Source organism: Cetorhinus maximus, chromosome 24 (assembly GCF_964194155.1).
Source record: "Cetorhinus maximus chromosome 24, sCetMax3.hap1.1, whole genome shotgun sequence".
Taxonomy (NCBI): Eukaryota; Metazoa; Chordata; class Chondrichthyes; order Lamniformes; family Cetorhinidae; genus Cetorhinus; species Cetorhinus maximus.
Window position 1 is genome coordinate 54,980,545 of NC_135902.1, and position 24,487 is coordinate 55,005,031.

Here is a 24,487-nt window from a genome sequence, read left to right on the forward strand (position 1 = left end):
AGATTAACCAGAATGTTACTGGGGTTCCAAGGATGACAATATGAGGAGAAATTACATAAGCGGGCTTGTATTCCTTGGAATATAGAGAGGTGAGGGGTGATTTGATTGAGGATTTTAACATCTTGAAAGGAATTGATATGGTAGATAGAAAAAATGAATTAGTTTTAACTACAAGGGAATCACCAAAGGTTATGGGGAACAGACAGGAAGTGGCATTAAGGCCACAATTAAATCAGCCATGATCTGATTGAATGGCCTACTCCTGCTCCTATGTTCTTAAAAACTTTTTACACTGATAAGAGAGTCTGGGAGAATGGGGCATAAAATTAGAGCTAAGCCCTTCAGGGGCGAAGTTAGGAGTTATTTCTTAATTGAAAGGATGGTAGAAGTGTGGAACTCTCCCATAAAAATAGTAGATGCTGACTCAATTAATAATTTCAAATCTGATATTGATACATTTTTGCTAGCGAGTGGAACCAGAATAGATGAATTGGGTTAGGCTACAGATCAACCATGTTCTCATTGAATGGCGGAACAGGCTTGAGGGGCTGAATGACCTCCTCCTGTTTCGCTCTCAGTCCTTGATTTCTATTAGTAGCTATTCACATTCTCTATCCAACTCCCCTCATTTTAAGGCTATTTCATTTCTGACCACCCTCATTTTTTAGACTGTTTACACTTGACTTTTTCATCAGTTTATTCTTATATTTTGTATCAGATGGAATAAATGAAGTTTGTGATCACCCAAAGTTTCTGGGGGCCTGAAACATGACCTGCATCTCCAGCAAAATTACCAACTCCTGCCTTTGGCACTTGATTGAGTTATTGCCCTCTGTTGTCTCACTTCCTGTGCCCTGCTGTCTCTGTCCCTTATATTCTCACTTGCTATGTCCTCTCTGTCAGTTTTTAAACCTTTCTCTCTCTATTTTACACTATTTCTCTGTACCCTGACTTTCAGCCACTCTGTCCATCAGTCTCCATTGTTCTCTCTCTCTCTCTCTCTGCCCCACTCTTTTTCTCTGTCCTGTGCTTATCTGGCTGTGTCAGTCTGTGTCTCTCCTTGTGCCTTGTCTCTGTCTGTCAGACATTCATATACAATATTGTCCAACAGTTTGGAATCACTTGAGAACGCAATCCCCAGATTTGAACTGATTGTTCAATATTATCACTAAAATAATTCCAAATATACTCCCACTGAGGGCAAATCTGTAGGAAGTTTAAAAGATAGCAAAAATAAAAGCAGAGTGCAAACTTCCTTAGAGGAATTTCACACGACAGTCCATGCTGTCCCCATGGCTTAATACTTAATCCTAGCTTGTACTGTATAAATCTCACTGAGCTCCCAGAGTATTGCTGAACAGCTTATAGAAGCTTTATTAATATCAGGATTGTCATTATGAAAAATACTTTCATTTATGTAGGATTTTATTGCATCTCCCAGAAAAATCTCAAACACTTGATGCAATGAAATACATGAACTGCAGTCACTGTAGTTATGTAGACAACCACAACAGCCATTTTGAACCCACATAGGTCTCACAAATAACATGAAAGCTAATCTAATCAGATAATCTGTTTTTGGTGGTGCTCCTCCTAATCACTGTCTTGTGACTTGTGCTGGAAAATGTATGTGCCTGGATTTTAGGTGAGGGATTGTCTGCAAAGCCTTCATGGTTGACTTCTAATCATGGTCATTCATCCATGGGGTGCATCACAGACAAGCCCAATGCACTCCCTTAGCTCACAAACAGGTGAGATACTACAGTGTGTCTGGGGCCTGAAAATTCTCAAACAGCAATTACACTCAGAACTGGCCTTGCTATCATGCGAGGTCAGGGGAGTGCACATCATTTGTAAGGCACCAATGCTAACAATTTTTTTTAGGTGGCCTGGACAGGTCCAGTGTAGGGGGTTCCCATTTTTGGCCCAAGATTCAATACTTGACATTACTAATCATGTAACAAATAGTAAAGATGGTGAAAGGCACTGAGAGGCCTTCTAAAGGGGAGCAAATGGAGGAGGGAAAAAATAGCACTAATCTGAAACTACCTATTTATCTTTACTCTTTGCTTTTTACCCCTTATTTATGCATGCAGCTACATTCTCATTGTTCTTGCATCAAATCTCTTATGTGGCATCTTATCCAATGTCTTCTGAAAATCCATATATGCAACACCAACCACACGCCCTTAATCTATATGCTCATTAGAATTAGTCAAAGATGACTTGTTCTTTACAAATCCATGCTGATTGGATTAGCCCATGCCTCTCTAAGTGTTGTTTAACTTCACCCCATATTATTTCATTAAACTTGAATGTAGGAGTCAGAAGGTCATGGGTTCTAGTCCCACTCTGGAAACTTGAACACAAAATTTAGGGTTACATTTCAGTGCAGTATTACATTAATGTTACATTGTCAGATGAAATGTTAAACTGAGGCCCAATCTTCCCTCTTAGGTGGACAAAAAAGATCCCACAGTACTATTTGAATAAAAGGAGAGTTCTTCCTGAGTCCAAGCCAACATTTATCCCTCAACCAACATCATACAACTGGATTATGTGGTAATTTATCATTGCTGTTTGTGGGACTTTGTTGTGCATAAATTAGTTGCTGTGATTCTCTACATTACAACAGTGACACCTGTTCTTGGCATCCTTCCATCTATGAGAGATGATGGACGCACAGCAAACAATCCATTTAGGGTAGGGGGATATTTATTTGGCCCAGCTTTGTTGATGGCTGTGAAGATCAATCCTTGAGAGGCAGGCTCTGCCGCAAGTGCTGCACAGGAAGCTGCCACCTGACGTTGTGGGTTGTTGTTTTCAGCATTGGTGCCTGTTGTGAAGCTGCTGTAGCCACTGGTTGTTGTGGTAGTGCACGCAAGCCCACAGGAGGTCTGCCATTTCCCTCTTTTGCCAGGTAGTGTCTCCCAGTTGTGATGGTCAATGTTCAAGGTCTTCATGTCACACTTGCAAGAATCCTTGACGTGGAGCCTTGGGCGCCCACTGGTCGTCTAGCATTGGCCACCTCACCATACAGAAGGCCCTTGGGCATGCGACCGCCTTCCACCCTGTGGATGTGCCTGATCCACTGAAGCTGCCTCTGTTTAATTAGCGTCAACTCTCTTAGAGCTCTGTCTTTGAGAGGACTGCCACATTTTTGATTTTTGTCCTTCTAGAATATACCGAGAGTGCACCGCATATAGTGAAGATGGAAATTATTAAGCTTCTTTTCCTGGTAGTTGTAAGTTGTCCATGTTTCACAGCCATACAGCAAGGTGCTGAGAACACAGGCCTTAGAAACCATCAGCTTGGTCGTAATGTTCTCCTATGCATGTTTTGTGAGTTGGCCAAAGATGATAGCTGCTTTCCCTACATGTGTACAATAGTTCAGAAAATTACTTCATCAGCTGTGAAATATTTCTGAGCTAAAGAAAAGTAGTAGATAAATGCAGTTTTTTCAATTTTACAATGGACATTCATTGCGAATAAGACCATCAGCCAACTCAACACAGGCTATGGTGCAAGTCATTTATATCACGTGTAATGACATTCTCAGAGACAGGTTGTATCATCGCATTGCTTTGTTGAGCACTGTCAGAAAGGTACACAAGGAGCAAAGACATCCCTGAGAGAGAGATGTTGTCCAATGTATTACAGAATGTCAAATCATAAATGAACGAGCTGAGTAATCTTCAGAACCACGGGTATTGCAGTACTCAGATTCTGGCTTTGCAGCAAATCTTTTGTTGGCTTGTGAGAGAGCTCTGAGGGTTCAGGCTCCATTTATGTCCTTTAGGTTTGATTCATGCTGATTAATGTGATAGTTATGTGCCAGGCAGAGCACCTCTTGTTGCTATAGGATTCCTGAGGATTCAGTTAATGGGATTAATCACTAAGAGAGTTGCTGGTCACAATTTCTCTATTTTAATCAATGACTCTTGCCACTTAAATTGCTGTCACTCTGCTCTGTCTTTGCAATTTGACAGGGAAATGAGTATTCCTGTTACCTTCCTGCATTTTAAAGCTGTGCTGTCTCACAACTAATGCAATGTTATTTGTTTTCCAATGTAGAGCAAGGATACATATTATTTTTTCCATAAGATATTTTAGGGATAGGAATGGATCAATAGACCTAAAGAATCCTAGCTTTCCTGGCTTCCTGTGTCCCAGCAAAACCATTTCCCAAGATCTTGAACATTTTTTGAAATCCCCCCATGGCCTTGCCTACAATCCTCCACCGTCGCCTCCCTGACCCACCTTGTTTGGGTTATCTTTCCTGTGCATTTTAGCCAACAGTCTCTGTTCCTCTGACTTCAGATGCAACTGCTATCCTACCCTATCCATTTCTTAGATTTCAATAATGACTACACTTCAAAAGTACTTCATTTGCTGGAAACAGCTCTAACATCCTGTGGTTGTGAAGGGTCCACTATCTACAAGGCACAAGTCAGGAGTATGATGGAATACCCTCCCTTGGATGAATGCAGCTCCAACAACACTCAAGAAGCTCGACACCATCCAGGACAAAGCAGCCCACTTGATCGGCACCCCATCCACCACCTTCAACATTCACTCTCTCCACCACTGTTACACAGTGACAGCAATGTGTAAGATGCACTGCAGCATCTCACCAAGGCTCCTTAATAGCACCTTCCAAACCGATGACTTCTACCACCTAAAAGGCCAAGGGCAGCAGATGCATGAGAACACCACCACCTGCAAGTTCCTCTCCAAGTCACACACCATCCTGACTGGAACAATGGGCTGGATTATACGGCCCTCCCACCTGGCATGTTTTTGGCTGGGGGGACATGTAAAATACGAGAGGTGACAAGCCCACCACCTTCCCCCCCCCCCCGCCCCCCCACCCCCCCCACCCCCCACCCCCGAGCTGTCACCCATATCACTGCCATTTTAAAATAAATAATTAACAGTCAATTCAGTTTGTTACCAAGCCAATTGATTGGAATAATACACTGCCCATGCCAATATATGGTTACAGTAGGGCTGATGAGTAGGAGTGGACAGGCTGTTTTTTTAAAGAAACTGTTTAAAATGCGGGAAGGAAGGTGAGTATATCCTCCGGGGGAGGGGTGCCCTGTGCGTATCGAGGGCACCCCTCCCATGATGATACCTTTTTAGTTCCTTCCTGCCAGGCCCCCAAAAACCACGGCCCCACCCCACTCCCTGGCTCCTCAATCTCTCCCTGTCAAATACCCTCAACTTACTTCTCTCTGGAATCCATGTCCTCTTCGTCCCAAGGCAAATGTGATGTGAGAAAAAACTTTTTCACACAAGTGGTTCGGGACTGGAATGCACTGTCTGGAAGTGTGGTGGAGGCAGCTTAATCAAGGCATTCAAGAGGGCATTAGATGATTATTTGAATAGAAACAATGTGCAAAGTTATGGGGAAAAGGCAGGGCAATGGCACTAGGTCATAATGCTCATTTGGAGAGCTGTGCAGACACGACGGGCCGAATGGCCTCGTATGCCATTGAAATGCTGTGATTCTGTGGGCCTCCTTGCAGTCCCAACAGTGACCACTACCGAGTTCTGGCGCTGCTGGGACTGCTAGAGTTTCAGCCAATCAGATTGGCTGGCAGCTCTTGAGGGCGAGTCTTCCTCCCACTGAGGGGCAGAGGCCCCATTCTCTGCTTGTTTAGCCCACCGGCAGCGTGTTATGGCTGCGGGGAAGGCTTCTTTCAGGTGCATCGGTTGCTGGCAGACTTGCATTGGGGGGGGGCAAGCAATACGACCCCCTTCTGTATATTGCCATTCCTTCACTGTCGCTGGGTCAGAATCCTGGAACTCCCTCCCTAACAGCACTGTGGGTGTACCTACACCACATGGACTGCAGCGGTTCAAGAAGGCAGCTCACCACCACCTTCTCAAGGGCAATTACGGATGGGCAACAAATGCAGGCCTTGCCAGCGATGCCCACATCTCATGCAAGAGTAAATTTAAAAAGGTGTCATAGAAATGCAAGTCTTTCTTTTTATTCAGTCCATCTCAGCTCAAAGTACCCTGCTCCCTCACCATTGCAGAATTCAGCTTTTTCTTAAATTATTCTAGGTCTGTCTCCTTAACTCTATTCAGAATTTAGGAGAGAAGTGCTTATTTGAACTTTGTTGCTACCAGTCTGGTGCACCACCACGCCATTGCAGCACCTAGCCGAACAAGCTGGTGAGTTATTTTACTCATTTAATAAAAATTTAAATTCATACCTGGCAGCTTATAAAAATGTCCGGCTTTCTTAAAGCTGGATTTGAGACATTGTGCCTGTTTACTGGTTCTCCAGTCCTAACTTCTAATCTTAGCCATATCTGTCCAACATTATGGGCTATGGGTCATATTCATCTGGGTGTCACTTGCCTGTGGAGCTCTACCCCTTATACTCATCCACATTAAGGGCAATATCCACACCCTAACCTTGGCAAGTTCCATTGCCTCTGTGCCCCACAGAATTTACTTTAAGATTCTCATCTTTACCTTCAGATCTCCTCATGGACTCACCCCTTCTTACTGCTGTGACTTCCTGGAGCATTATGTCTTGTACACACACCCTCTCCAGGGCAGTCTGTGTGCAACTTTGCACGTCATTAATTAATTACTATTTGGCTAGCTGGAGTTTGCATTGAGTTCTGGAAACCTTTGACTTGCCCAGTGCAATCTCTCCAAGTGTTGATGAGACAGTTTACTTCTGGACACTATTGTTTTGCAACCAACCTGGTAAAACAGGCGCACAATCATCCTCAGAAAATTTTGGAAACAATAAAAAGTATTTTAGCTCAACGTTCCCACCTTTTCACTATATCCCTGATTCGCAACTACCCACCATCCCATCATATCCCCCAACCCCACCTACCCACCTTTTCACTATATCCCATGACCCTTACTACTCACCATTTCCCTCACCCTCACCCAGTCACTTTCTCCCATGGACCCTCAACACTATCTTCCCACCATAACCTTTAACTCTACACACAATACCTTCTCCAAATTCCTCAATCCCACCTTCTCACTGTATCCCTCAAATCCCTCCTCGTTGAAAAATTATTTCTTGATTGTTTATACTAACTATTTCAATGGAATTCCCTTGTAACTTATAGATAGTTCTTCACATTTTACCAAACTTACATGCTGACTGTCTATAAAATCATGAGGATAGAAATGACTCCTATGGATGTTAGTTTACAATGATTTAAGGCATGATTATCAAATACCTCTCCCTGCTGTTGTAACAAAGATGCTGATTTGTTTTAAATAAACCTTCAAGCTCCAGTGAGCAATTCTGAGCTGTTCAACAGAAACATTCCATTGTGATTGGTTCATGTTGCTAATTTGATTGTGTCCTTCTGAAACACATTCAACTGTAACACAAAAAACAATTCTATGGATGGATTGAACAGAATAAGTTTAATTTTAACCTGTTCTGAAATCAGTGTTCTCTAAGATCAAATATGATCTTCTGGCATTGCAGTATTGATCAATCAGTGATAGGCAGTTACTCTCCATTACAGGCAGAGACTAGCAGACAAAATATGCCTTGTTTGTTGTATCCTTTCATTCCTGACAAATACACAGAGCAAATCACAACTGGTTACAGATTGGATGGAATCTGAATAAAGGTGAGAAGCTCACAGATACCATGGTCTTACAACAGTAACAGGCTGCTCAGAGCCATGCAATAAGATCCCAGATCATTACAGCACAAACCATTATAGGACTTGGACGTTCAAGAAATGAAAAATTTCGTTTGCACTTGATGTATGACGAAGATACGAACATACGAACAAGGAGCAGAAGTAGGCCATTCAGCCCCTCGAGCCTGCTCCCTCATTTAATAAAATCTGATCTGATCTGATAGTAACTTGAAATCTGCATCCCGCCTACCCCCAATAACCCGTCGCCCCCTTGCTTAGTGAGAATCTATCCATCTCTGCCTTAAAAATATTCAAAGACTCTGCTTCCACCACCTTTTCAAGAAGAGAGTTCCAAAGACTCACGACCCTCTGAGTGAAAAAATTTCGCCTCATCTCTGTTTTAAATGGATGATCCCTTATTTTTAAACAGTGACCTCTTGTTCTAGATTTTTCTGCAAGAGGAAACATCCTCTCCACAACCACCTTGTTAAGACCCCTCAGGATTTGATATGTTTGAATCAAGTGGCCTCTTACTCTTCTAAACTCCAGTGGATACAAGCCTTGTCTGTCCAACCTTTCCTCATAAGACAACCCACCCATTCCAGGTATTAGTCAGGTAAACCTTCCCTGAACTGCTTCCACGCATTTACATCGTTCCTTAAATAAAGTGACCAATACTGTACACAGTGCACCAAATGTGATCTCACTAGTGCCCTGCACAACTGAAGCATAAGCTCTCTACTTTTCAATTCCCCTTGCAATAAATGATAACATTCTATTAGCTTTCCTAATGACTTGCTGTACTTGCATACTAGCCTTTTGTGATTCATGCATTTGGACACCCAGATCTCTCTGCACCTCAGAGCTCTGCAATTTCTCACCATTTAGATAATATGCTTCTCTTCTATTCTTCCTGCCAAAATGGACAATTTTACATTTTCCCCCATTTTACTCCATTTGCCAGATCTTTGTCCACTTACTTAACCTATCACTATCTTTTTGCAGCCTCCTTATGTCCTCTTCACAACTTACTTTCCTACCTATCTTTGTGTCATCAGCAAATTTGGCAACCATCCCATCCATCCCTTCATCTAAGTCATTTATATAAATTCTAAAAGTGTTGAGGTCCCAGCACTGACCCCTGTGGCACACCACTCGTTACATCTTGCCAACCTGAAAAAGACCCATTTATGCCAACTCTCTGCTTCCTGTTAGCCAGTCAATCTTCTATTCATGCCAATATATTATCCCCTACACCATGAGCTTTTATTTTCCGCAATAACCTTTGATGTGGCACTTTATCAAATGCCTTCGGGGAATCTAAGTATCGTACATCCACCGGTTCCCCTTTATCCACAGCACATGTTATTTCCTCAAAGAACTCCAATAAGTTGGTTAAACATGATTTCCCTTTCACAAAACCAAGTTGACTCTGCCTTACGACCTTGAGCTCATCCAAGCGCCCTGCTATAACTTCTTTAATAATAGCTTCTAATATTTTCCCTGTGACAGATGTTAAACTAACTGGCCTGTAGATTCCCACTTTCTGTCTCCCTCTCTTTTTGAATAATGGAGTTACATTTGCTATCTTCCAATCTAATGGAACCTTCCCCAAATCTAGGGAGTTTTGGAAAATTAAAAAGATGGGTGATGATGATGTTGGGTTTCTGATGTAAGTTACCATGTCAGCAAAGCTTCACCTCTCCTGTTTTCAATTGGAATAAAGGTCTCTCTATCTCATCTAGAAACTGCAACTCTCTGACCCATGGCTGTTTGGGTCCCTGTATCCTAGTGCACCAGTGACACATGAGTGACTGGCATTGCCTGACTCTGCTAAATATCTATCTGTCTCCATCAAAGCAAATAACCTGTCTGAAAATAAACCTTTTAGAAAGCTCACAAGAATGATCCAACATGCCACTGATTGATGCTGCTTTCAAGGCAAAAACTGAATAAATCTTTGCTTATGAAGGCACAATCAAAGGCCGGAATTTTCTGACCCCATTGGCATTGGGCGTCATGGCGGGCGGGGGGGTACGTCAATATGGCGAGAAGGCTAAAAATCAGTTTCACGTCAGCATGAAAGCACAGTGGGATCATTCGATGGTGTCCGCCATGGCGGAACGCCAATCACACTGGAGGCTGGCATGAACCCACTTTGCACCCCACTAATAGGATACAAAGTAAGGCCTGACCGGAATCGTTCCCCCATGCCAGATTTACCGTCACATCGGCGGGAAAACATGCCAACCCAGAACACATTTTGGACAAGTGTGACGTGCAGAAGTCAGGACTTACCATTAGGGCCTGGCTCAAATCGCGGACATTCGAGGAGCAGAGGATGCTGCAGCCTAACAGCTACCGGACCCTGGAGGAACATGTCCATCGCATGCTGGGTGGATTCACATGGACATGGCTCTGCCATGAAGCAGCTCATGGAAGGTGGGAGGTCCCTGTTGATGTCTCGGGTCTGCTTTGGAACATCATGGTCTTGGCCATGGGCTGCTACGGATGATCAGCGAGAGTGGGGAGAGGAAGGTCTAGCTGTGAATGGGAAAGAAAGGTCTAGATTTGACTGGGAGGGGTGAGGTGAGATGGGGGAGGAAATGAAGTTGTTATGAGTGAGTGAGGTTGGGAGGGGGCAACGAAGTGTTGGTGGGGGTGAGATTGCGGAGCGAAACAAAGGTGTCAAGGGGGTGGGTTTGGGAGGGAGGGTTGAAGATGTTGGGGGGGGTGAGATTGGGAGGGAGGATGAAGGTGTCAAAGGGGGCTGAGGTAGGGAGAGGGGACGAGGGAGTACCAGGGGAGAGGTTGTAATGGGAGAATGCAGCAAGTGGGGAGGTAGGTGTAAGGGAAGGAATTTGGAGGGGGGACGGAGTTCGGAGGGGGGAAGGTGTTCAGAGGGGGGAAGGTGTTCAGAGGGGGGAAGGTGTTCAGAGGGGGGAAGGTGTTCAGAGGGGGGAAGGTGTTCAGAGGGGGGAAGGTGTTCAGAGGGGGGAAGGAGTTCGGAGGAAGGAAGGAGGTCGGAGGAAGGAAGGAGTTTGGAGGAGGGAAGGATTTCAGGAGGGAAGGAGTTTGGGGAGAAAGGAGTTCAGAGGGGGAAGGAGTTCAGAGGGGGAAGGAGTTCAGAGGGGGAAGGAGTTCAGAAGGGGAAGGAGTTCAGAGGGGGAAGGAGTTTGGGGTAAGGAAGGAGTTCGGAGAGGGGGAGGAGTCCAGGTGGAAGAAGGAGTCTGTGGAGAGGAAGAAGTTCAGAGAGGGGAAGGAGTAAGTGTGGAGGAGGGAGTAAGGGTGGAGGAGGGAGTTTGGGGGGAGGAGGAGTAGGGTGTAACAGGGAGGCAAGTAGGGAGGTAGGTTCAAGGTGGAGGAAGGTGTAAGGGAAGGAGTTCGGGGGGGTAAGGATTTCGGAGGAGGAAGGAATCCGGAGGAGGAAGGAGTTTGGTGAGGGTAAGGTCTTCAGGGAAGGAAGGTATTTGGAGGGGGTAGGAATTCGGAGGAGGAAGGAGTTTAGTGAGGGCAAGGAGTTCAGGGAAGGAAGGTATTTGGAGGGGGTAGGAGTTCGGAGGGGGTAGGAGTTCAGAGGGGGTAGAAGTTTGGAGGGGGTAGGAGTTTGAGGGTAGGAAGGAAGTCAGAGGGGCAAAGGAGTCCAGAGGGAGGAAGGATCCGTGGAGAAGGAAGGAGTTCAAAGGGAGGAAGGAGTGCTGGGGAGAGGAAGGAGTTCGGAGGGGGAAAGAGTAAGGGTAAAGGAGAGAGTAAGTTGGGGATGTCCAGGTGAACATGTACGGGAGGGGTCTGTGGAGTCAATGACTGCCTCCTGGGGAGCGAACTGAGGATGGGCATGGTAGGAGCAAATGGTGAGTATGAGAGGGGGCAGGGTAAGCTGGAAAGGTGGGAGGGTGAGGGTGCGACGGTAGTGGTAGAAGGGACGGTGAGGTGGTTGATGGTGACTCGGAGGCAGACATGGACTCTGGGGGTGAGAAGGAGGAGGTCGGGGAGGTGAATGTGGATGGGGGTGGGATTCTCAGGAAGGTAGGGAAAGTGCACGTTCACCTGGATATCCCCGAAAGACAAAGGTTTGGGTTGCTAGGTGATAGTGGGGAGGTGGAAGATGATGCCCGGGGTGTCAACAGTGATGACTGAAAGGACATGGGTGCCTGGGGGATGGGAAAGGACAGGGAAGCTTATGAGAAACTTGACTATGACCATGGTTTTCAAATGGAAAGTGAGCTGAGCCTTGTGTTGGACGGGATCAGGTGCTGCATGGGAGTGTGATCAGTGGGTGGGCAGAGATACAGGTCAGCTCAGATGGACAACTGAAAGAGAGCCCCAACAGGCAGCATTCAAAATGCTTGGGCAGTAAAGCTTAGTGTGCATGGGAGAGTGCTTGCACGAGGCTCCGAAAGGTCCTGCCACACACACACATTCTACCTCCAGAATCACTTGTGTTACAGCTGCATACAGCTGAGCTGCTAGTTGGGGTGGGGGTGGGGGTGGGGGCGCATGCAGGAGGAGGACTTGTGAAGCTATAAATGAAGCTGAAAGACAACATTACACATTATTCAGTGAAAATGAATATGTTTCCAGATTCGAAAGTGACAAAATGTGTTCACCCATGCAACCATTTGCGATCAGAATTTCTTAACTTTTCTAGGCCTATCACTTCTTCTAGGTGCTGCCCTGACATCCGCAGGAGGGGCGGGAACAGCCTGTGCAATGGTCGGCCCTGTTGCCTCTGATGACTTCGGCGTGCGTCCTCTGGAGAGCCAAGACTTGAGAGCCCGGCTTGCTTTGGCTGTCCTCCTGTAGGCCAGCTGCTCCCTCAGCAGTGACAGAGGAGGAAGTGGGCTGGGGTGGTGGGGGGGCGGTCAATGGCAGAGAGACTCAGAGGGAGAGGACAGCCTCTGAAATTCCAGAGTTGATGACCAGGGATGTCCAGCTGGCACTCCTCCTCGCTTTGGGCGCCAGAGGACCCTGATCTGACTCCTTGAGGTGAAGGAACACCTGGAGGGTTGAGGTGCCCCGTTTCCCTCTTGCATTGCACTCCAGGAACTCACCCATGGTTACCGCGATGGAATGCAGGTCTGTGTGCATCTCCGCATTCTGCTGGACCAGGGTCTCCGTGGCGTCCACCATCCTTTCCATGAAGGCCTCTGTATGCACACATGTGGGCACCACTTCACCAGAGAATAGTCAGCCACACTCCTCCGACTCGCATGCCACTCTGTTGAGGGCTTCCAACAGCTCTGCCTGATGTTCCCCCACCTTCATCTGACTCTCCTTGATGAGTTTATAGGCCAAATCCAGAGGCTCATCATCTGACTCAGACCTCACAGATGTCTTTTCCCCAGCAGTCCTCCGAGTGCCGGGGAGCTCGGCTGAACCTCCTCCTGCTGCAAACACATGTCCGTGCAGTGACCACCAGATTATGAACCTGAGCCTGCTCTAGATCTAGGTCCCACCGAGGTGTGTCTCTCTGCGCTGGTGGAGGGTGTGGGTCAGTGCTCTGACCTGTCTTCCAAGCTGCTTATTTCCAGCTCTTCAATGGAGGAGGTGTCCTCTTGGCTGGAGGTGAGAATCTGGATGGAGCTGAGGAACTGGCTGGCTGAGGGTGTCGGACACTTGGCAGAGCTCCATGTGAACCAAAATAGAGATAAGTAGTGCATGGCAGCAGAGTCAAAAACAGGAGAGAGAGCACTCACAGTTGCGGTGAGAGAGGGATGATGGGGTGCAGGATCCTCACATGGGTGTTCACCACCGACCTTACTGTTAACGCAGGCACAGTCCATGTCCTCACCAGTCAGCGCGATGGCACGCTCCTCAAAGTGAATGAGGGGCCTAATGTGGGCCACTCCACCCCGGCCTGGCACCTCTCCCTGCTGTTGTGAGCCAGCTTCTCCTGCATGAAAACAGATGGAGAGAGTGTGAGCAGGATGCATGGCCATGCATGGAATGTTTGTGTGGTGAGTGGAGCGATGGACGGGATGAGGATGCGAGCTCCAGAGGATATGAGCCTGATGGAGCTGTGAGGGTGTGTGTGAGTGTTAGTGGTGTTGTCCCATGAGTTGTGAGATCCCTGTGGATGTGTGATGAGTTTGTGAGTGTGTGAGTTGAGAGTGATGAGGTGGTTAACTTACCCTGGTGGAAAGCATTTATCCTCTTCCTGCTTTGGATGGCTGATCTCCTCTGTGCTCCAGTGGCACTGACCACTGCTGCCACTGCCTCCCAGGCAGGATTGATGACTCTACTGAACCTCCTACAGCCAGAGCAGGGGCAGTGGACATCATGGCGGCCTTCCACTGCACCAGCAGGCACCCCAGAGAGGCGTCACTAAATTTGCCATCTTCTTTGTTTTTGGGGCCATCTGTCGCTTGGAACAGTCCTGGTCTGAAGACATGAAGTAGGCTACGCTCTGCTGCACTTTAAATAAGGTGCTTTGAGCGAGGAAGCACTGAGATCACGGCGTGTCAGGCAAATCCAAGCCCACCCGCCAGCGATCTGCCGTGTTCCCTGTGAATGCATAATTAATGATGCACCAGGAATGGGAACAATATGGCGTCAAAAGCTGACACTGTGGCTGGTGGGTAAAATGTCCTTTTTCCTGCCTGCTACTGCACTTTGTGCAAATCTGGGATGATTCCACCCGAAAATAATATTTTAAAGAGCTTGGCAAAGTAGGGAGAAAGTTAGTGGACTGGGTTTTGAGATATGGAGAGAGGTAATTGAGTGGGTTTGGAGGTGGGGAAAAGGGTAGAGGAGGGGGTTTGGAGGTGGGGAGAGAAGTAGAGGAGGGGGTTTGAAGGTGGGGAGAGGGGTAGAGGAAGGGGTTTGAAGATGGGGAGAGGGGTAGAGGAGTGGGTTTGGAGATGGGGAGACGGGTAGTGGAGGGGGTTTGGAGGTGGGGAGAGGGGTAGAGGAATGGGTTTGGAGGTGGGGGGATTGGTAGAGGAGGGGGTTTGGAGGTGAGGAGAAAGGTTGTAGAACAGATTTTCAGATGGGAAGAAATAGATATGTATCAGCTGTATCAGCTTTTAATCCATCATGCTCTAGCATATACCCCTATGTAATTCCTCTAGAATTCTGTATCTGCTCTGTATTTGATGTATGTGCACGTACTTTCTTACATCTGCCCTGAATGATCCTGTATCTGTCTTGTACTCTCCTGTACATTACTGTATCTGTTCTGTATCTCCCCTATATCTGTCCTTAACTGCCCCTTATCTGCCCTGTACTAATCTGTATCTGTCTTGTACTTTCCTGTATCTAACGTGTATGTTTCTGGATCAGCTCTGTTTCTTCCTTATTTCTGTCCTAAGCTCTCCTCTATTTTTCCTATTTTATCTTGTATCTGCCCTTTACTCTCCTTCAGCTGTTTACTACTCTCCCTGTATTTGATCTCTATCTCACCTGTTCTGCATTATTCACATTTTGCCGAGCTGAATCCCTTTACTTTTATCCAAAACAAATCAGAATTATTTATCCAGGAAATTAAGTCAGAGGCCAGGACTGATGGCAGTGAAACAGGAGTTTTATTTGATGATATCATGTACCGTTCAAATGGAAGCCATAGAGAAATATCTAAGTGCCAGGCTAGACACACTGTGAAAGCCAGAAAGACATTGATTGAGATTCACATCAAATTCGTGCATGTCACCTGAAGCTGACCCTAGTATCATCAAAATCAACTCAAATTGTTGGACAATGAGAACTTTGGAGAAGGGGAAAGGAAGAAGGGAGAATGAGTGGGGAGGAGGACAGAAGGGCTGAAGAAGAGGAAGGGTAGAGGAGGTGGGGAGGGGTAAGGATGAGCAAGGAAGGAGAGGAGAGTAAGAAACTAATCAAATTGACAAGTCAAAAGCCTTCATTCCTGGTGACTCTTTGGTTACTTTAAAATTAATTCTTTTATTGATTTTTTTCTGTTTTTCTTGTGTGATCATAAAGATGATTCTCATTGCCATCCTCACACTGAATATTGAAATAAGGTCCAGGGAGTGAGAATTCATCAAACTCCATATGCCTCAGATTAGAGAGAGAGGCTTTGTGTGATATTATCAATCCATTACATTTTCCTCATTCCAAGTATAGATTTTTTTTATTGAATTAAATTGTTATGAAGATATGACCAACACAGGTTCAGTTAGTGAACGCAGGACATTGACAGACCCAACTGTGAACGGGTAGAACATGGTTTTCAGAATTGGAAGGGCCGTGGTGGAGCATGTGGGACAGCAGTAAGAGTAAAAAGAGAGAGTAGGAGGAAACATTCTGGGAAGAAGGGATGGGCACAGACGGGAAGGGTAGCTGGAAAGATAGCAGACCACGTGCAACCTAAGAGGTAGAAGAACATTTCCCTGTTTAAACATTTCTTGACAAGGAGCAATCCAGATAACTGTATTACAGTCTAGCTTACAGACGACAATAGGGGTTTCAATAAATTAGTACGAAAATGATTTTTAATACCACAGTTAGTGCAGTCTTCAATTTGGAACTAGCTGCTATCTTGGGCATGCTGGGACTCACAGTTAGATCCAAAGAGTTGGTTGCGTCCTTTCAATCATCAGTTCAGAGAACATCTTCATATCACTCCTTTAACAAGCTGGCTTCAGCAGGTGAAATGAATGGCTCCAGATAAAGAGATAATGGAAATTTTGTCTTGTGTTACTTAAGGTCATGAGTCGATGAATTATTTATTGTTTGAAGTGATATTGTAAACCAGTCCATTACAGCTGTAGAACAATCCACCCAGTATTGTCCTTGCAAATCTCCATGAGTTGGATGCACTGGCTTTAGGTCCCAGATGAAGTGATTTGGTCTCCTTGTCTGGATATAAAGTGTTTCTTAGACCACCAGCCCTCTGTTAGCCATCAGTGCAGTCTGGCTCTCTCTCCGCTTGGCTCGCTTTCGACACTGTTTCACTTTCCAGCACACGGCACTGGAGATCAGCAGGAGAAGACCCGAAGTCAGCAGGAGCAGCCCGAAGACTGAGATAATTGAGCCGTGCGAGTTGAAGCTGTAGGCAACAGCGGTGACCACCGTGCCAGCAATCAGGATGACCAGGCCAAAGGGCACAGTACAACGGGAGCAGGAGAGCTCAGCTCCACCTGTAGCTGCCGTCAGCTGGCTCTGGCTGGTCAGGTGCTGAGTAGCTGCTGGAGTCGGGCAGTCGGAGCCCTTCTCTGGGATATTGGGAAGAACCGGGAGTGCTGGGATCTCCTTCACTGGTTCCTCTATCATCCTGCACTTTTCAGGACTGTTCTCTCTTCCCCTTTTATTTCCCAGACAAGTTTCTCTGCTTTCACTCCTCCATAACATCCAGTCAGCACATCCTAGGATCTGAGTACATGGAGAGAGAGAGAGAGAGACAGTGAATGTATGGTCAGAGAGACAGAGAACAAATACCAAATTCTCAACTCAAAAATAGGGAAGCAAAGCACAATAACACTTGGGATATTACATAATATAGAAAGATCAACGAGAACTGTGAAATATTAATAATCACGAACAATACTAATATACACAATTACATTAACGTTAAAAAACCGTAGCACAACAGCTGCAATTTTAACATGAGGGTTATTCACAATTAATCCAATCTGTTTTGAAAATCTTTCAAAGCAGGAGGTTATTCGGCCCATTGTGCCGGTGCCGGCCGGCTCTTTGAAAGAGCTATCCGATTAGTTCTATTTCCCTGCTCTTTCCTCATAGCCCCTGCAAACAAATATCCAATTCCTTTTGAAAGTCACTATTGCATCTGCTTGTATCGCCCTTTTATCCATTTCAGATCACCTGGCTGCGGTGAGAGGTGTCCGAGGCTGTGCTCGGGGTTACTGCACTGAATGCTGCACCCAACTGCGCCCAGGATCACTCCACTCAAGCACCCACCTTCAATGCTGTTCCCAGGCGCTGCTCCGAATTCTCCAGCCTCCTTAGCGTAGCCAAACGATCCGCACTGTGAGGCTGACAGAGGAGTTGGGAGCCGGGTTCGGACTCGCTGCTCAGGTACATTTAGCAGGAGGGAGACCCATCTCAGTACGAGGAAGGGGGAAAGCAGAACAGAGGCTGTACAGGTCCCCCGTCTCTGCCCTGTGGCCCCGGTGTCCTGAGCCTCAGCCCCTCCTGTGACAGTGAAGCGATCCTTCCCGGAGGAGGTTGCCTGCAGATCGGGTTCTCCCTCTCTCTCTGCTTGCACTGATCTCAATCCTGGCGTTCAGTCTTGGCACACACCAGCCTGTCCTTATCTCGATGTTATTGTTACTTAATTAAAATATTTTATATAAACAACAACATCCCAGCAACATCAAAGAGAAACATCTCAGCAAGAATATGTGACTATTTAATATATTGTAATATTTCAGACTATTAATGACAGAAATTATTGCTGTCTTTGCAAACGCACATTCCCCATCTCCAGTTGTAAGGGAAAGTATCATGGATCTAAGGTGAATTCGGTGTGGTACTGCCTGTTAAAGGGTGGCCTTCAAACATTCCTTTCTTCTGTTTTTCTTTCCATGAAATCAGTGTTTAAACATACTTGAGATGGGAAGAGGGAATCTGTGTGTGTGAGATAGGGAGTGATATTAGGAGGGGGTGTATCAGCCTTTCACCCTCCTGCTGAATAAAGTCATTGCCAGACTGCACTCTGCTGACAATAGAGCTTCACATACACACACACACATAGTCTCATCAACATTTTTCATTAAATTTCTCATTTACACCTCTCTATACCTATCACTTGTTTCTTTACTTGACCCATTACCATCTCCTTTTGCCCTGCACCATAGTCCCTTTTGTCATTTAATCTTTCCATCATCAGCCCAATCACAGACCATCCCTTTTCTTTCTTTCCTCCCCTCTGCCCTTTCCCTGCCTCTGTACTTGCTTAAAACCTGTTACATCTTGAGGTTTTCCAGTTCTGACAAAATGTTATCAGTTTGAAACATGAATTCTGCCTCTCCACAAATGCTGTGTGACCACCTTGAGTACTTGTACTGTATTCTGTTTTAAATTTGTTCTCACGCATACTCAGTCTCACTCAATCTCACACGGTCTCACAGTCTCACTCAGACACACACTCAATCTCACAGTCTCACTCAGTCACACAGTCTGACTCAGTCTCTCACTCAGTCTCACACTGTCTCACTCAGTCTCACACAGTCACACACTCCGTCTCACTCAGTCACACACTCAGTCTCACAGCCTCACTCAGTCTCACAGTCTTACACTCAGTCTCAGTCTGACTCAGTCTCTCACGCAGTCTCACACTCAGTCTCACTCAGTCACACACAGTCTCATTCAGTCTCATACAGTCACACACTCAGTCTCACAGAGTTACACACTCCATCTCACTCAGTCACACTCAGTCTCACAGTCTCACTCAGGCACACACTGAGTCACACAGCCTCACAGTCTCACTCAGACACACACTGAGTCTCACAGTCTCACTCGGTCTCACACTCAGCCTCACAGTCACACACTCAGTCTCACACAGTCACACAATCTCACTCAGTCACACAGTCTCACACTCAGTCTCACAGAGCCTCACACTCAGTCTCACTCTGTCACACACAATCTCACAGTCTCACCCGGTCACACACTCAGTCTCACACTCAGTCTCACAGAGTCACACACTCAGCCTCACTCTGGCTCACACACATAGCCTTACAGTCTCACTCAGTCACACACTCAGTCTCTCAGTCTCACTCTGTCACACACAGTCTCAGTCTCGCTCAGTCACACACTCAGACTCACAATCTCACACAGTCACACTCAGTCACACACTGAGTCTCACTCAGTCACAAGCTCAGTCTCAGTCAGCCACACATTCAGTCACACAGTCTTACAGTCTCACTCAGTCATATACTCAGTCTCACTCAGTCACACACTCACAATTTCACAAAGTCACACACTCAGTCTCTCAGTCTCGCTCAGTCACACACTCAGACTCACAGTCTCACTCACTCTCCCACTCAGTCAAGACTCAGTCTCACTCATTCACACACTCAGTCTCACCAAGTCACACATTCAGTCTCACTCAGTCACACACTCACAATCTCACACAGTCTCACTCAGTCTCACACTCAGTCAAGACTCAGTCTCACTCAATCACACACTCAGTCTCACAAAGTCACACATTCAGTCTCACTCAGTCACACACTCACAATCTCACACAGTCACACACAGTCTCACTCAGTCAAGACTCAGTCTCACTCAGTCACACACTCAGTCTCACCAAGTCACACATTCAGTCTCACTCAGTCACACACTCAGGGTGGGATTTTCCGCATCCGCCCTCCACCGGGATCTTCTGGTTCCGCCGCAGTCAATCGACTTCTGGCTGGGACGCCCCCTCATCCATGCTGGGTCCCACCCATGATGGGGCCGGAAAATCCTGGCCTCAGTCTCACTAGATCACACACTCAGTCTTGCACAGTCACACACACTCAGTCTCAGTCACACGCTCAGGTTCACAGAGTCACACAATCAATCTCACATAGTCACACACATTCAGTCTCACTCAGTCACACACTCAGTCTCACAAGTCACACACTCAGTTTCACACAGTCACAAACACAGTCTCACACAGTCACATATTCCGTCTCACTCACTCACACACTCAGTCTCACAGTCTCACTCAGTCACACAGTCGCACACTCAGCCTCACAGTCTCACTCAGTCACACACTCAGACTCACAGTCTCACACTCAGTCAAGACTCAGTCTCACTCAGTTACACATTCAGTCTCACTCAGTCACACACTCACAATCTCATACAGTCACACACTCAATCTCACTCAGCCACACACTCAGTCTGACAGTTTCGCTCAGTCACACACTCATTCAAGACTCAGTCTCACTCAGTCACACACTCAGTCTCACTCAGTCACACACTCAGTCTCACTCAGTCTCACACTCAGTCTCACACAGTCACATTCCGTCTTACTCAGTCACACACTCAGTCTCACAGTGTCACTCAGACACACACTCAGTCTCACAGTCTCACTCAGTCTCTCACTCTGTCTCATAGTCTCACTCAGGCACACACTGAGCCTCACAGTCTCACTCAGTCTCACAGTCTCACTCAGACACACACTGAGTCTCACAGTCTCACTCAGTCTCACAGTCTCACTCAGACACACACTGAGTCTCACAGTCTCACTCAGTCTCTTACTCAGTCTCACAGGCTCACTCAGTCTCACAGTGTCACTCAGTCACACACTCAGTCTCACTCGGTCTCACACTCAGCCTCACATAGTTACACACTCAGTCTCACACAGTCACACACTCAATCTCACTCAGTCACACAGTCTCACTTAGTCACACAGTCTCACATTCAGTCTCACACAGTCACACACAGTCTCATAGTCTCACTCAGTCACACACTGAGTCTCACTCTGTCTCACAGTCTCACTCTCAGTCTCACAGTCACACACTCGGTCTCACACAGTCACACGCTCAGTCTCACTCAGCCACACACTCAGTCACACAGTCTCACAGTCTCACTCAGTCATACACTCAGTCTCACAGTATCACTCAGTCACACACTCACAATCTCACTCAGCCACACACTCAGTCTCACAGTCTCGCTCAGTCACACACTCAGACTCACAGTCTTACTCAGCCTCACACTCAGTTAAGACTCAGTCTCAGTCACACACTCAGGGTGGGATTTTCTGTATCTGCCCTCCGCCGGGATCTTCTGGTCCTGCCGCAGTCAATCAACTTCTGGCTGGGATGCTGCCTCATCCATGGTGGGTCATGCCCCCCCATGGGGCCGGTGTTCAATTGTCCTGCGTTTGATTATGCTGATCTGTTTACTATTGATGCTCACTTTGCTTGATGAGTTAAACCTGGGTTTGGACTCAGGGAAAGGAAAACATACAGTAAAAGTTGCTGGAAGCAAAGAGCTATAAGCATAGAGCAGACTTAAAAAAAAAAACACTCTTGTAAATAAAGGTCCTACACACATAGAAGCTGGTGTGTCATCTCTGCATAGCTCCGAGACATAAAATATATAACATTGGACTTGCCAGTAAAGCTGAGGCCCATGGAATAAAAAGGTTAAAATGGATATGAAATTGGCTGAATGACAGGAAACTGAGAGTGGTAGTGAGTGGTTGTTTTCTGGACTGGCGGAATATATATGGTGGGGTTCTGCAGGACCACTTTTTTTTTTATTTTTATAAATGACCCAGATGAGGGCATGGAGGGTACAATTTCAAAACTTGTAGATGACACAAAACTAGGAAGTATTGTGAACTGTGAGGAGCATGGTGGTAGACTTCAAGAGGACATAGACAGGCTGGTAGAATGGATGGACACATGGCAGATCAAATTTAATGCAGCGAAGTGTGAAGTGATACATTTTGATGGGAGGAATGAGGAGAGGCAGTATAAAATAAAGGGAACAATTCACACTCACACTGACAAATAGATTTGACTACAGTCTCACTCATGCATACACATTTATTCACACACACTTATGTACCTACAGTCACACAAACATTTACATACACATTCACGTGCAGACGCAGAATCACAATAACACCCATTTACAGACTTACCTACAGTTACTCACACTCACAGGTGCACAGACACACACACTGTCTGATCCAAGACCAGAGCCCTACGTTTTTGGTAAGAACCAGCTAGGGACCAATAACGTTTTCTTTAAAGTAGGCATAGTTTGAGATTTAAGACACTTCCTAAGAAAATAAAGCCACAAGATTCCATGGGTTTTGAACAAACAAAAATGAAACTTTACTGTACAAGGTCAAAAAGATAAAACAATTTACAATATCTCTATTATACTCTAACATTCAGGGTTAATATGAGGAACAAGTGAATTAACAGGCAAAACATGGTTGAACATACCACACTGTACAATAAGACCATAAGACGTAGGAACAGAAGTAGGCTATTTGGCCCATCAAATCTGCTCCGCCATTCAATGAGATCATGGCTGATCTGATAATCCTCAACTCCATTTTCTTGCCTTTTCCCCTTAATCCTTGATTCCCTTACTGATTAAAAATATGTCTATCTCAGCCTTAAATGTACTTAATGTCCCAGCTTCTACAGCCCCCTGCGGTAAAGAATTCCACAGATTCACTACCCTCTGAGAGAAGAAATTCCTCCTCATCTCTGAGTTAAGTGGGTGCCCCCTTACTCTGAGATTATGCCCTCTGGTCCTAGACTCTCCCACAAAGGGAAACAACCTCTCAGCATCCACCCTGTCAAGCCCCCTAAGAATCTTATATGTTTCAATAAGGTTGCCTTTCATTCTTCTAAACTCCAATGAGTACAGGCCCAACTTACTCAACCTCTCCTCATAAGAAAATCCCACCATACCTGGGATCAACCTAGTGAACCTTCTCTGGACTGCCTCCAATGCCAGTATATCTTTCCTTAGATAAGGGGACCAAAACTGTTCACAGTATTCTAGGTGTGGTCTAGTGCCTTGTATAGTTTTAGTAAGACTTCCCTATTTTTATACTCTATTCCCTTTGAAATAAAGGCCAACATTCCATTTGCCTTCCCTATTACCTGTTGAACTTTTATGTTAGCTTTTTAGGATTCATGCACAAGGACTCCCTCTGTGATGTAGCTTTCTGGAGTCTTTCTCCATTTAAATAATATTCAGCTCTTCTATTCTTCCTGCCAAAGTGCATAACCTCACATTTTCCCACATTATATTCCATCTGCCAAGTTTTTTGCCCACTCACTTAACCTATTGACATCCTTCTGTAGACTCTTTGTGTCATCCTCCATTTGCCTTCCCACCTATTTTTTTCTGTCATCCGCAAACTTGGCAGTAGTACATTCACTTCCCTCATCCAAGTCATTAATATATATTGTAAATAATAGTGGCCCCAGCAGTGATCACTGTGGCACTCCCATTAGTTACAGATTGCCATCCTGAAAATGCCCCCTTTTCTCAACTTTCTGTCTTCCATTAGTTAGCCAATCCTCTATCCATACTAATATACTACCCCTAATACCATGGGCTCTTATCTTATTAAGTAGCCTTATGTGTGGTACCTTATCAAACACCTTTTGGAAATCCAAATACACCACATCAACTGGTTCCCTTTTATCTATCCTGCTTGTTACCTCCTCAAAGATTCTAATAAATTTGTCAGGCATGATTTCCCTTTCATGAAGCCATGCTGACTCTGTTTGATTATATTATGTATTTCTAATTGCTCTGCTATTACATCCTTATAATAGACTCTAACATTTTCCTAATGATGGACGTTAAGCTAACTGGCCTATAGTTTCCTGTTTTTTGTCTCCCTTTTTGAATAAGGGCATTACATTGGAAGTTTTCCAATCTTCTAGGACTTTTCCAGAATCTAAGGATTCTTGAAATACTACCAGTGCATCCACAATCACTGCAGCTACTTCCTTTAAATCCCACTCACAGTGTTTACTGACATCTGGGTGGGTTGTTCAGAAATGTGTGGGATCTGTCTTGGTTGCATTTATTATTTAATGCCACAATGTGGCAAAGATTAGTGGTAAACCAGAGGATTGGGAAAGTTTTAAAAGCCAACAAAAGATGACCAAAAAGAAAGGGGAGAAAATAAAGTTGAAGGGTAAACTAACAAGTAATAGCAAGGATGAAATCCATCAAGTCCGTGGGACTTATAGGCTGCTTATCAGCCTTTAGCCCCATTAGCTTCCCTAGTACTTTTTCTCTAGTGATAGTTACTGTATTTGTTTCTATGGAGCCAGTGACCTTCTGCCACTTTCTCAGCTCTCCAGGACTTCTCCTGAGCCCCAACTGCACAGAGCCGGCTAACAGTAACACTCTTGCTGTTGGGAGCCTGCTTAAAACAGCATCTTTCT

The 24,487-nt window shown here is 45.7% G+C and overlaps 1 protein-coding gene across 4 annotated transcripts in view; it reads right to left on the reverse strand.

Annotated features, from left to right (window-relative positions):
• Window positions 1-18,134, reverse strand: part of LOC144667634 (transmembrane protein 100-like) — a 60,472-nt gene extending 42,338 nt beyond the window's left edge. For 2 of the 4 annotated variants that reach the window (XR_013573348.1, XR_013573347.1), the window contains exons 1-2: window positions 17,523-18,134; window positions 16,101-16,973 (exon numbers count right to left, since the gene is read on the reverse strand). Coding sequence is in view for 1 of the 4 variants with exons in the window: in XM_078529110.1 (XP_078385236.1) it covers window positions 16,479-16,973; window positions 17,523-17,645 (618 nt within the window). In the remaining 3 variants the exon portion in view is untranslated. Of the gene's footprint in view, window positions 1-13,516; window positions 13,540-15,150; window positions 16,974-17,522 lie in introns of those variants that run through there. The other 2 variants (XR_013573346.1, XM_078529110.1) reach the window with 2 other exon arrangements.
• Window positions 18,135-24,487: the final 6,353 nt, after the last annotated feature.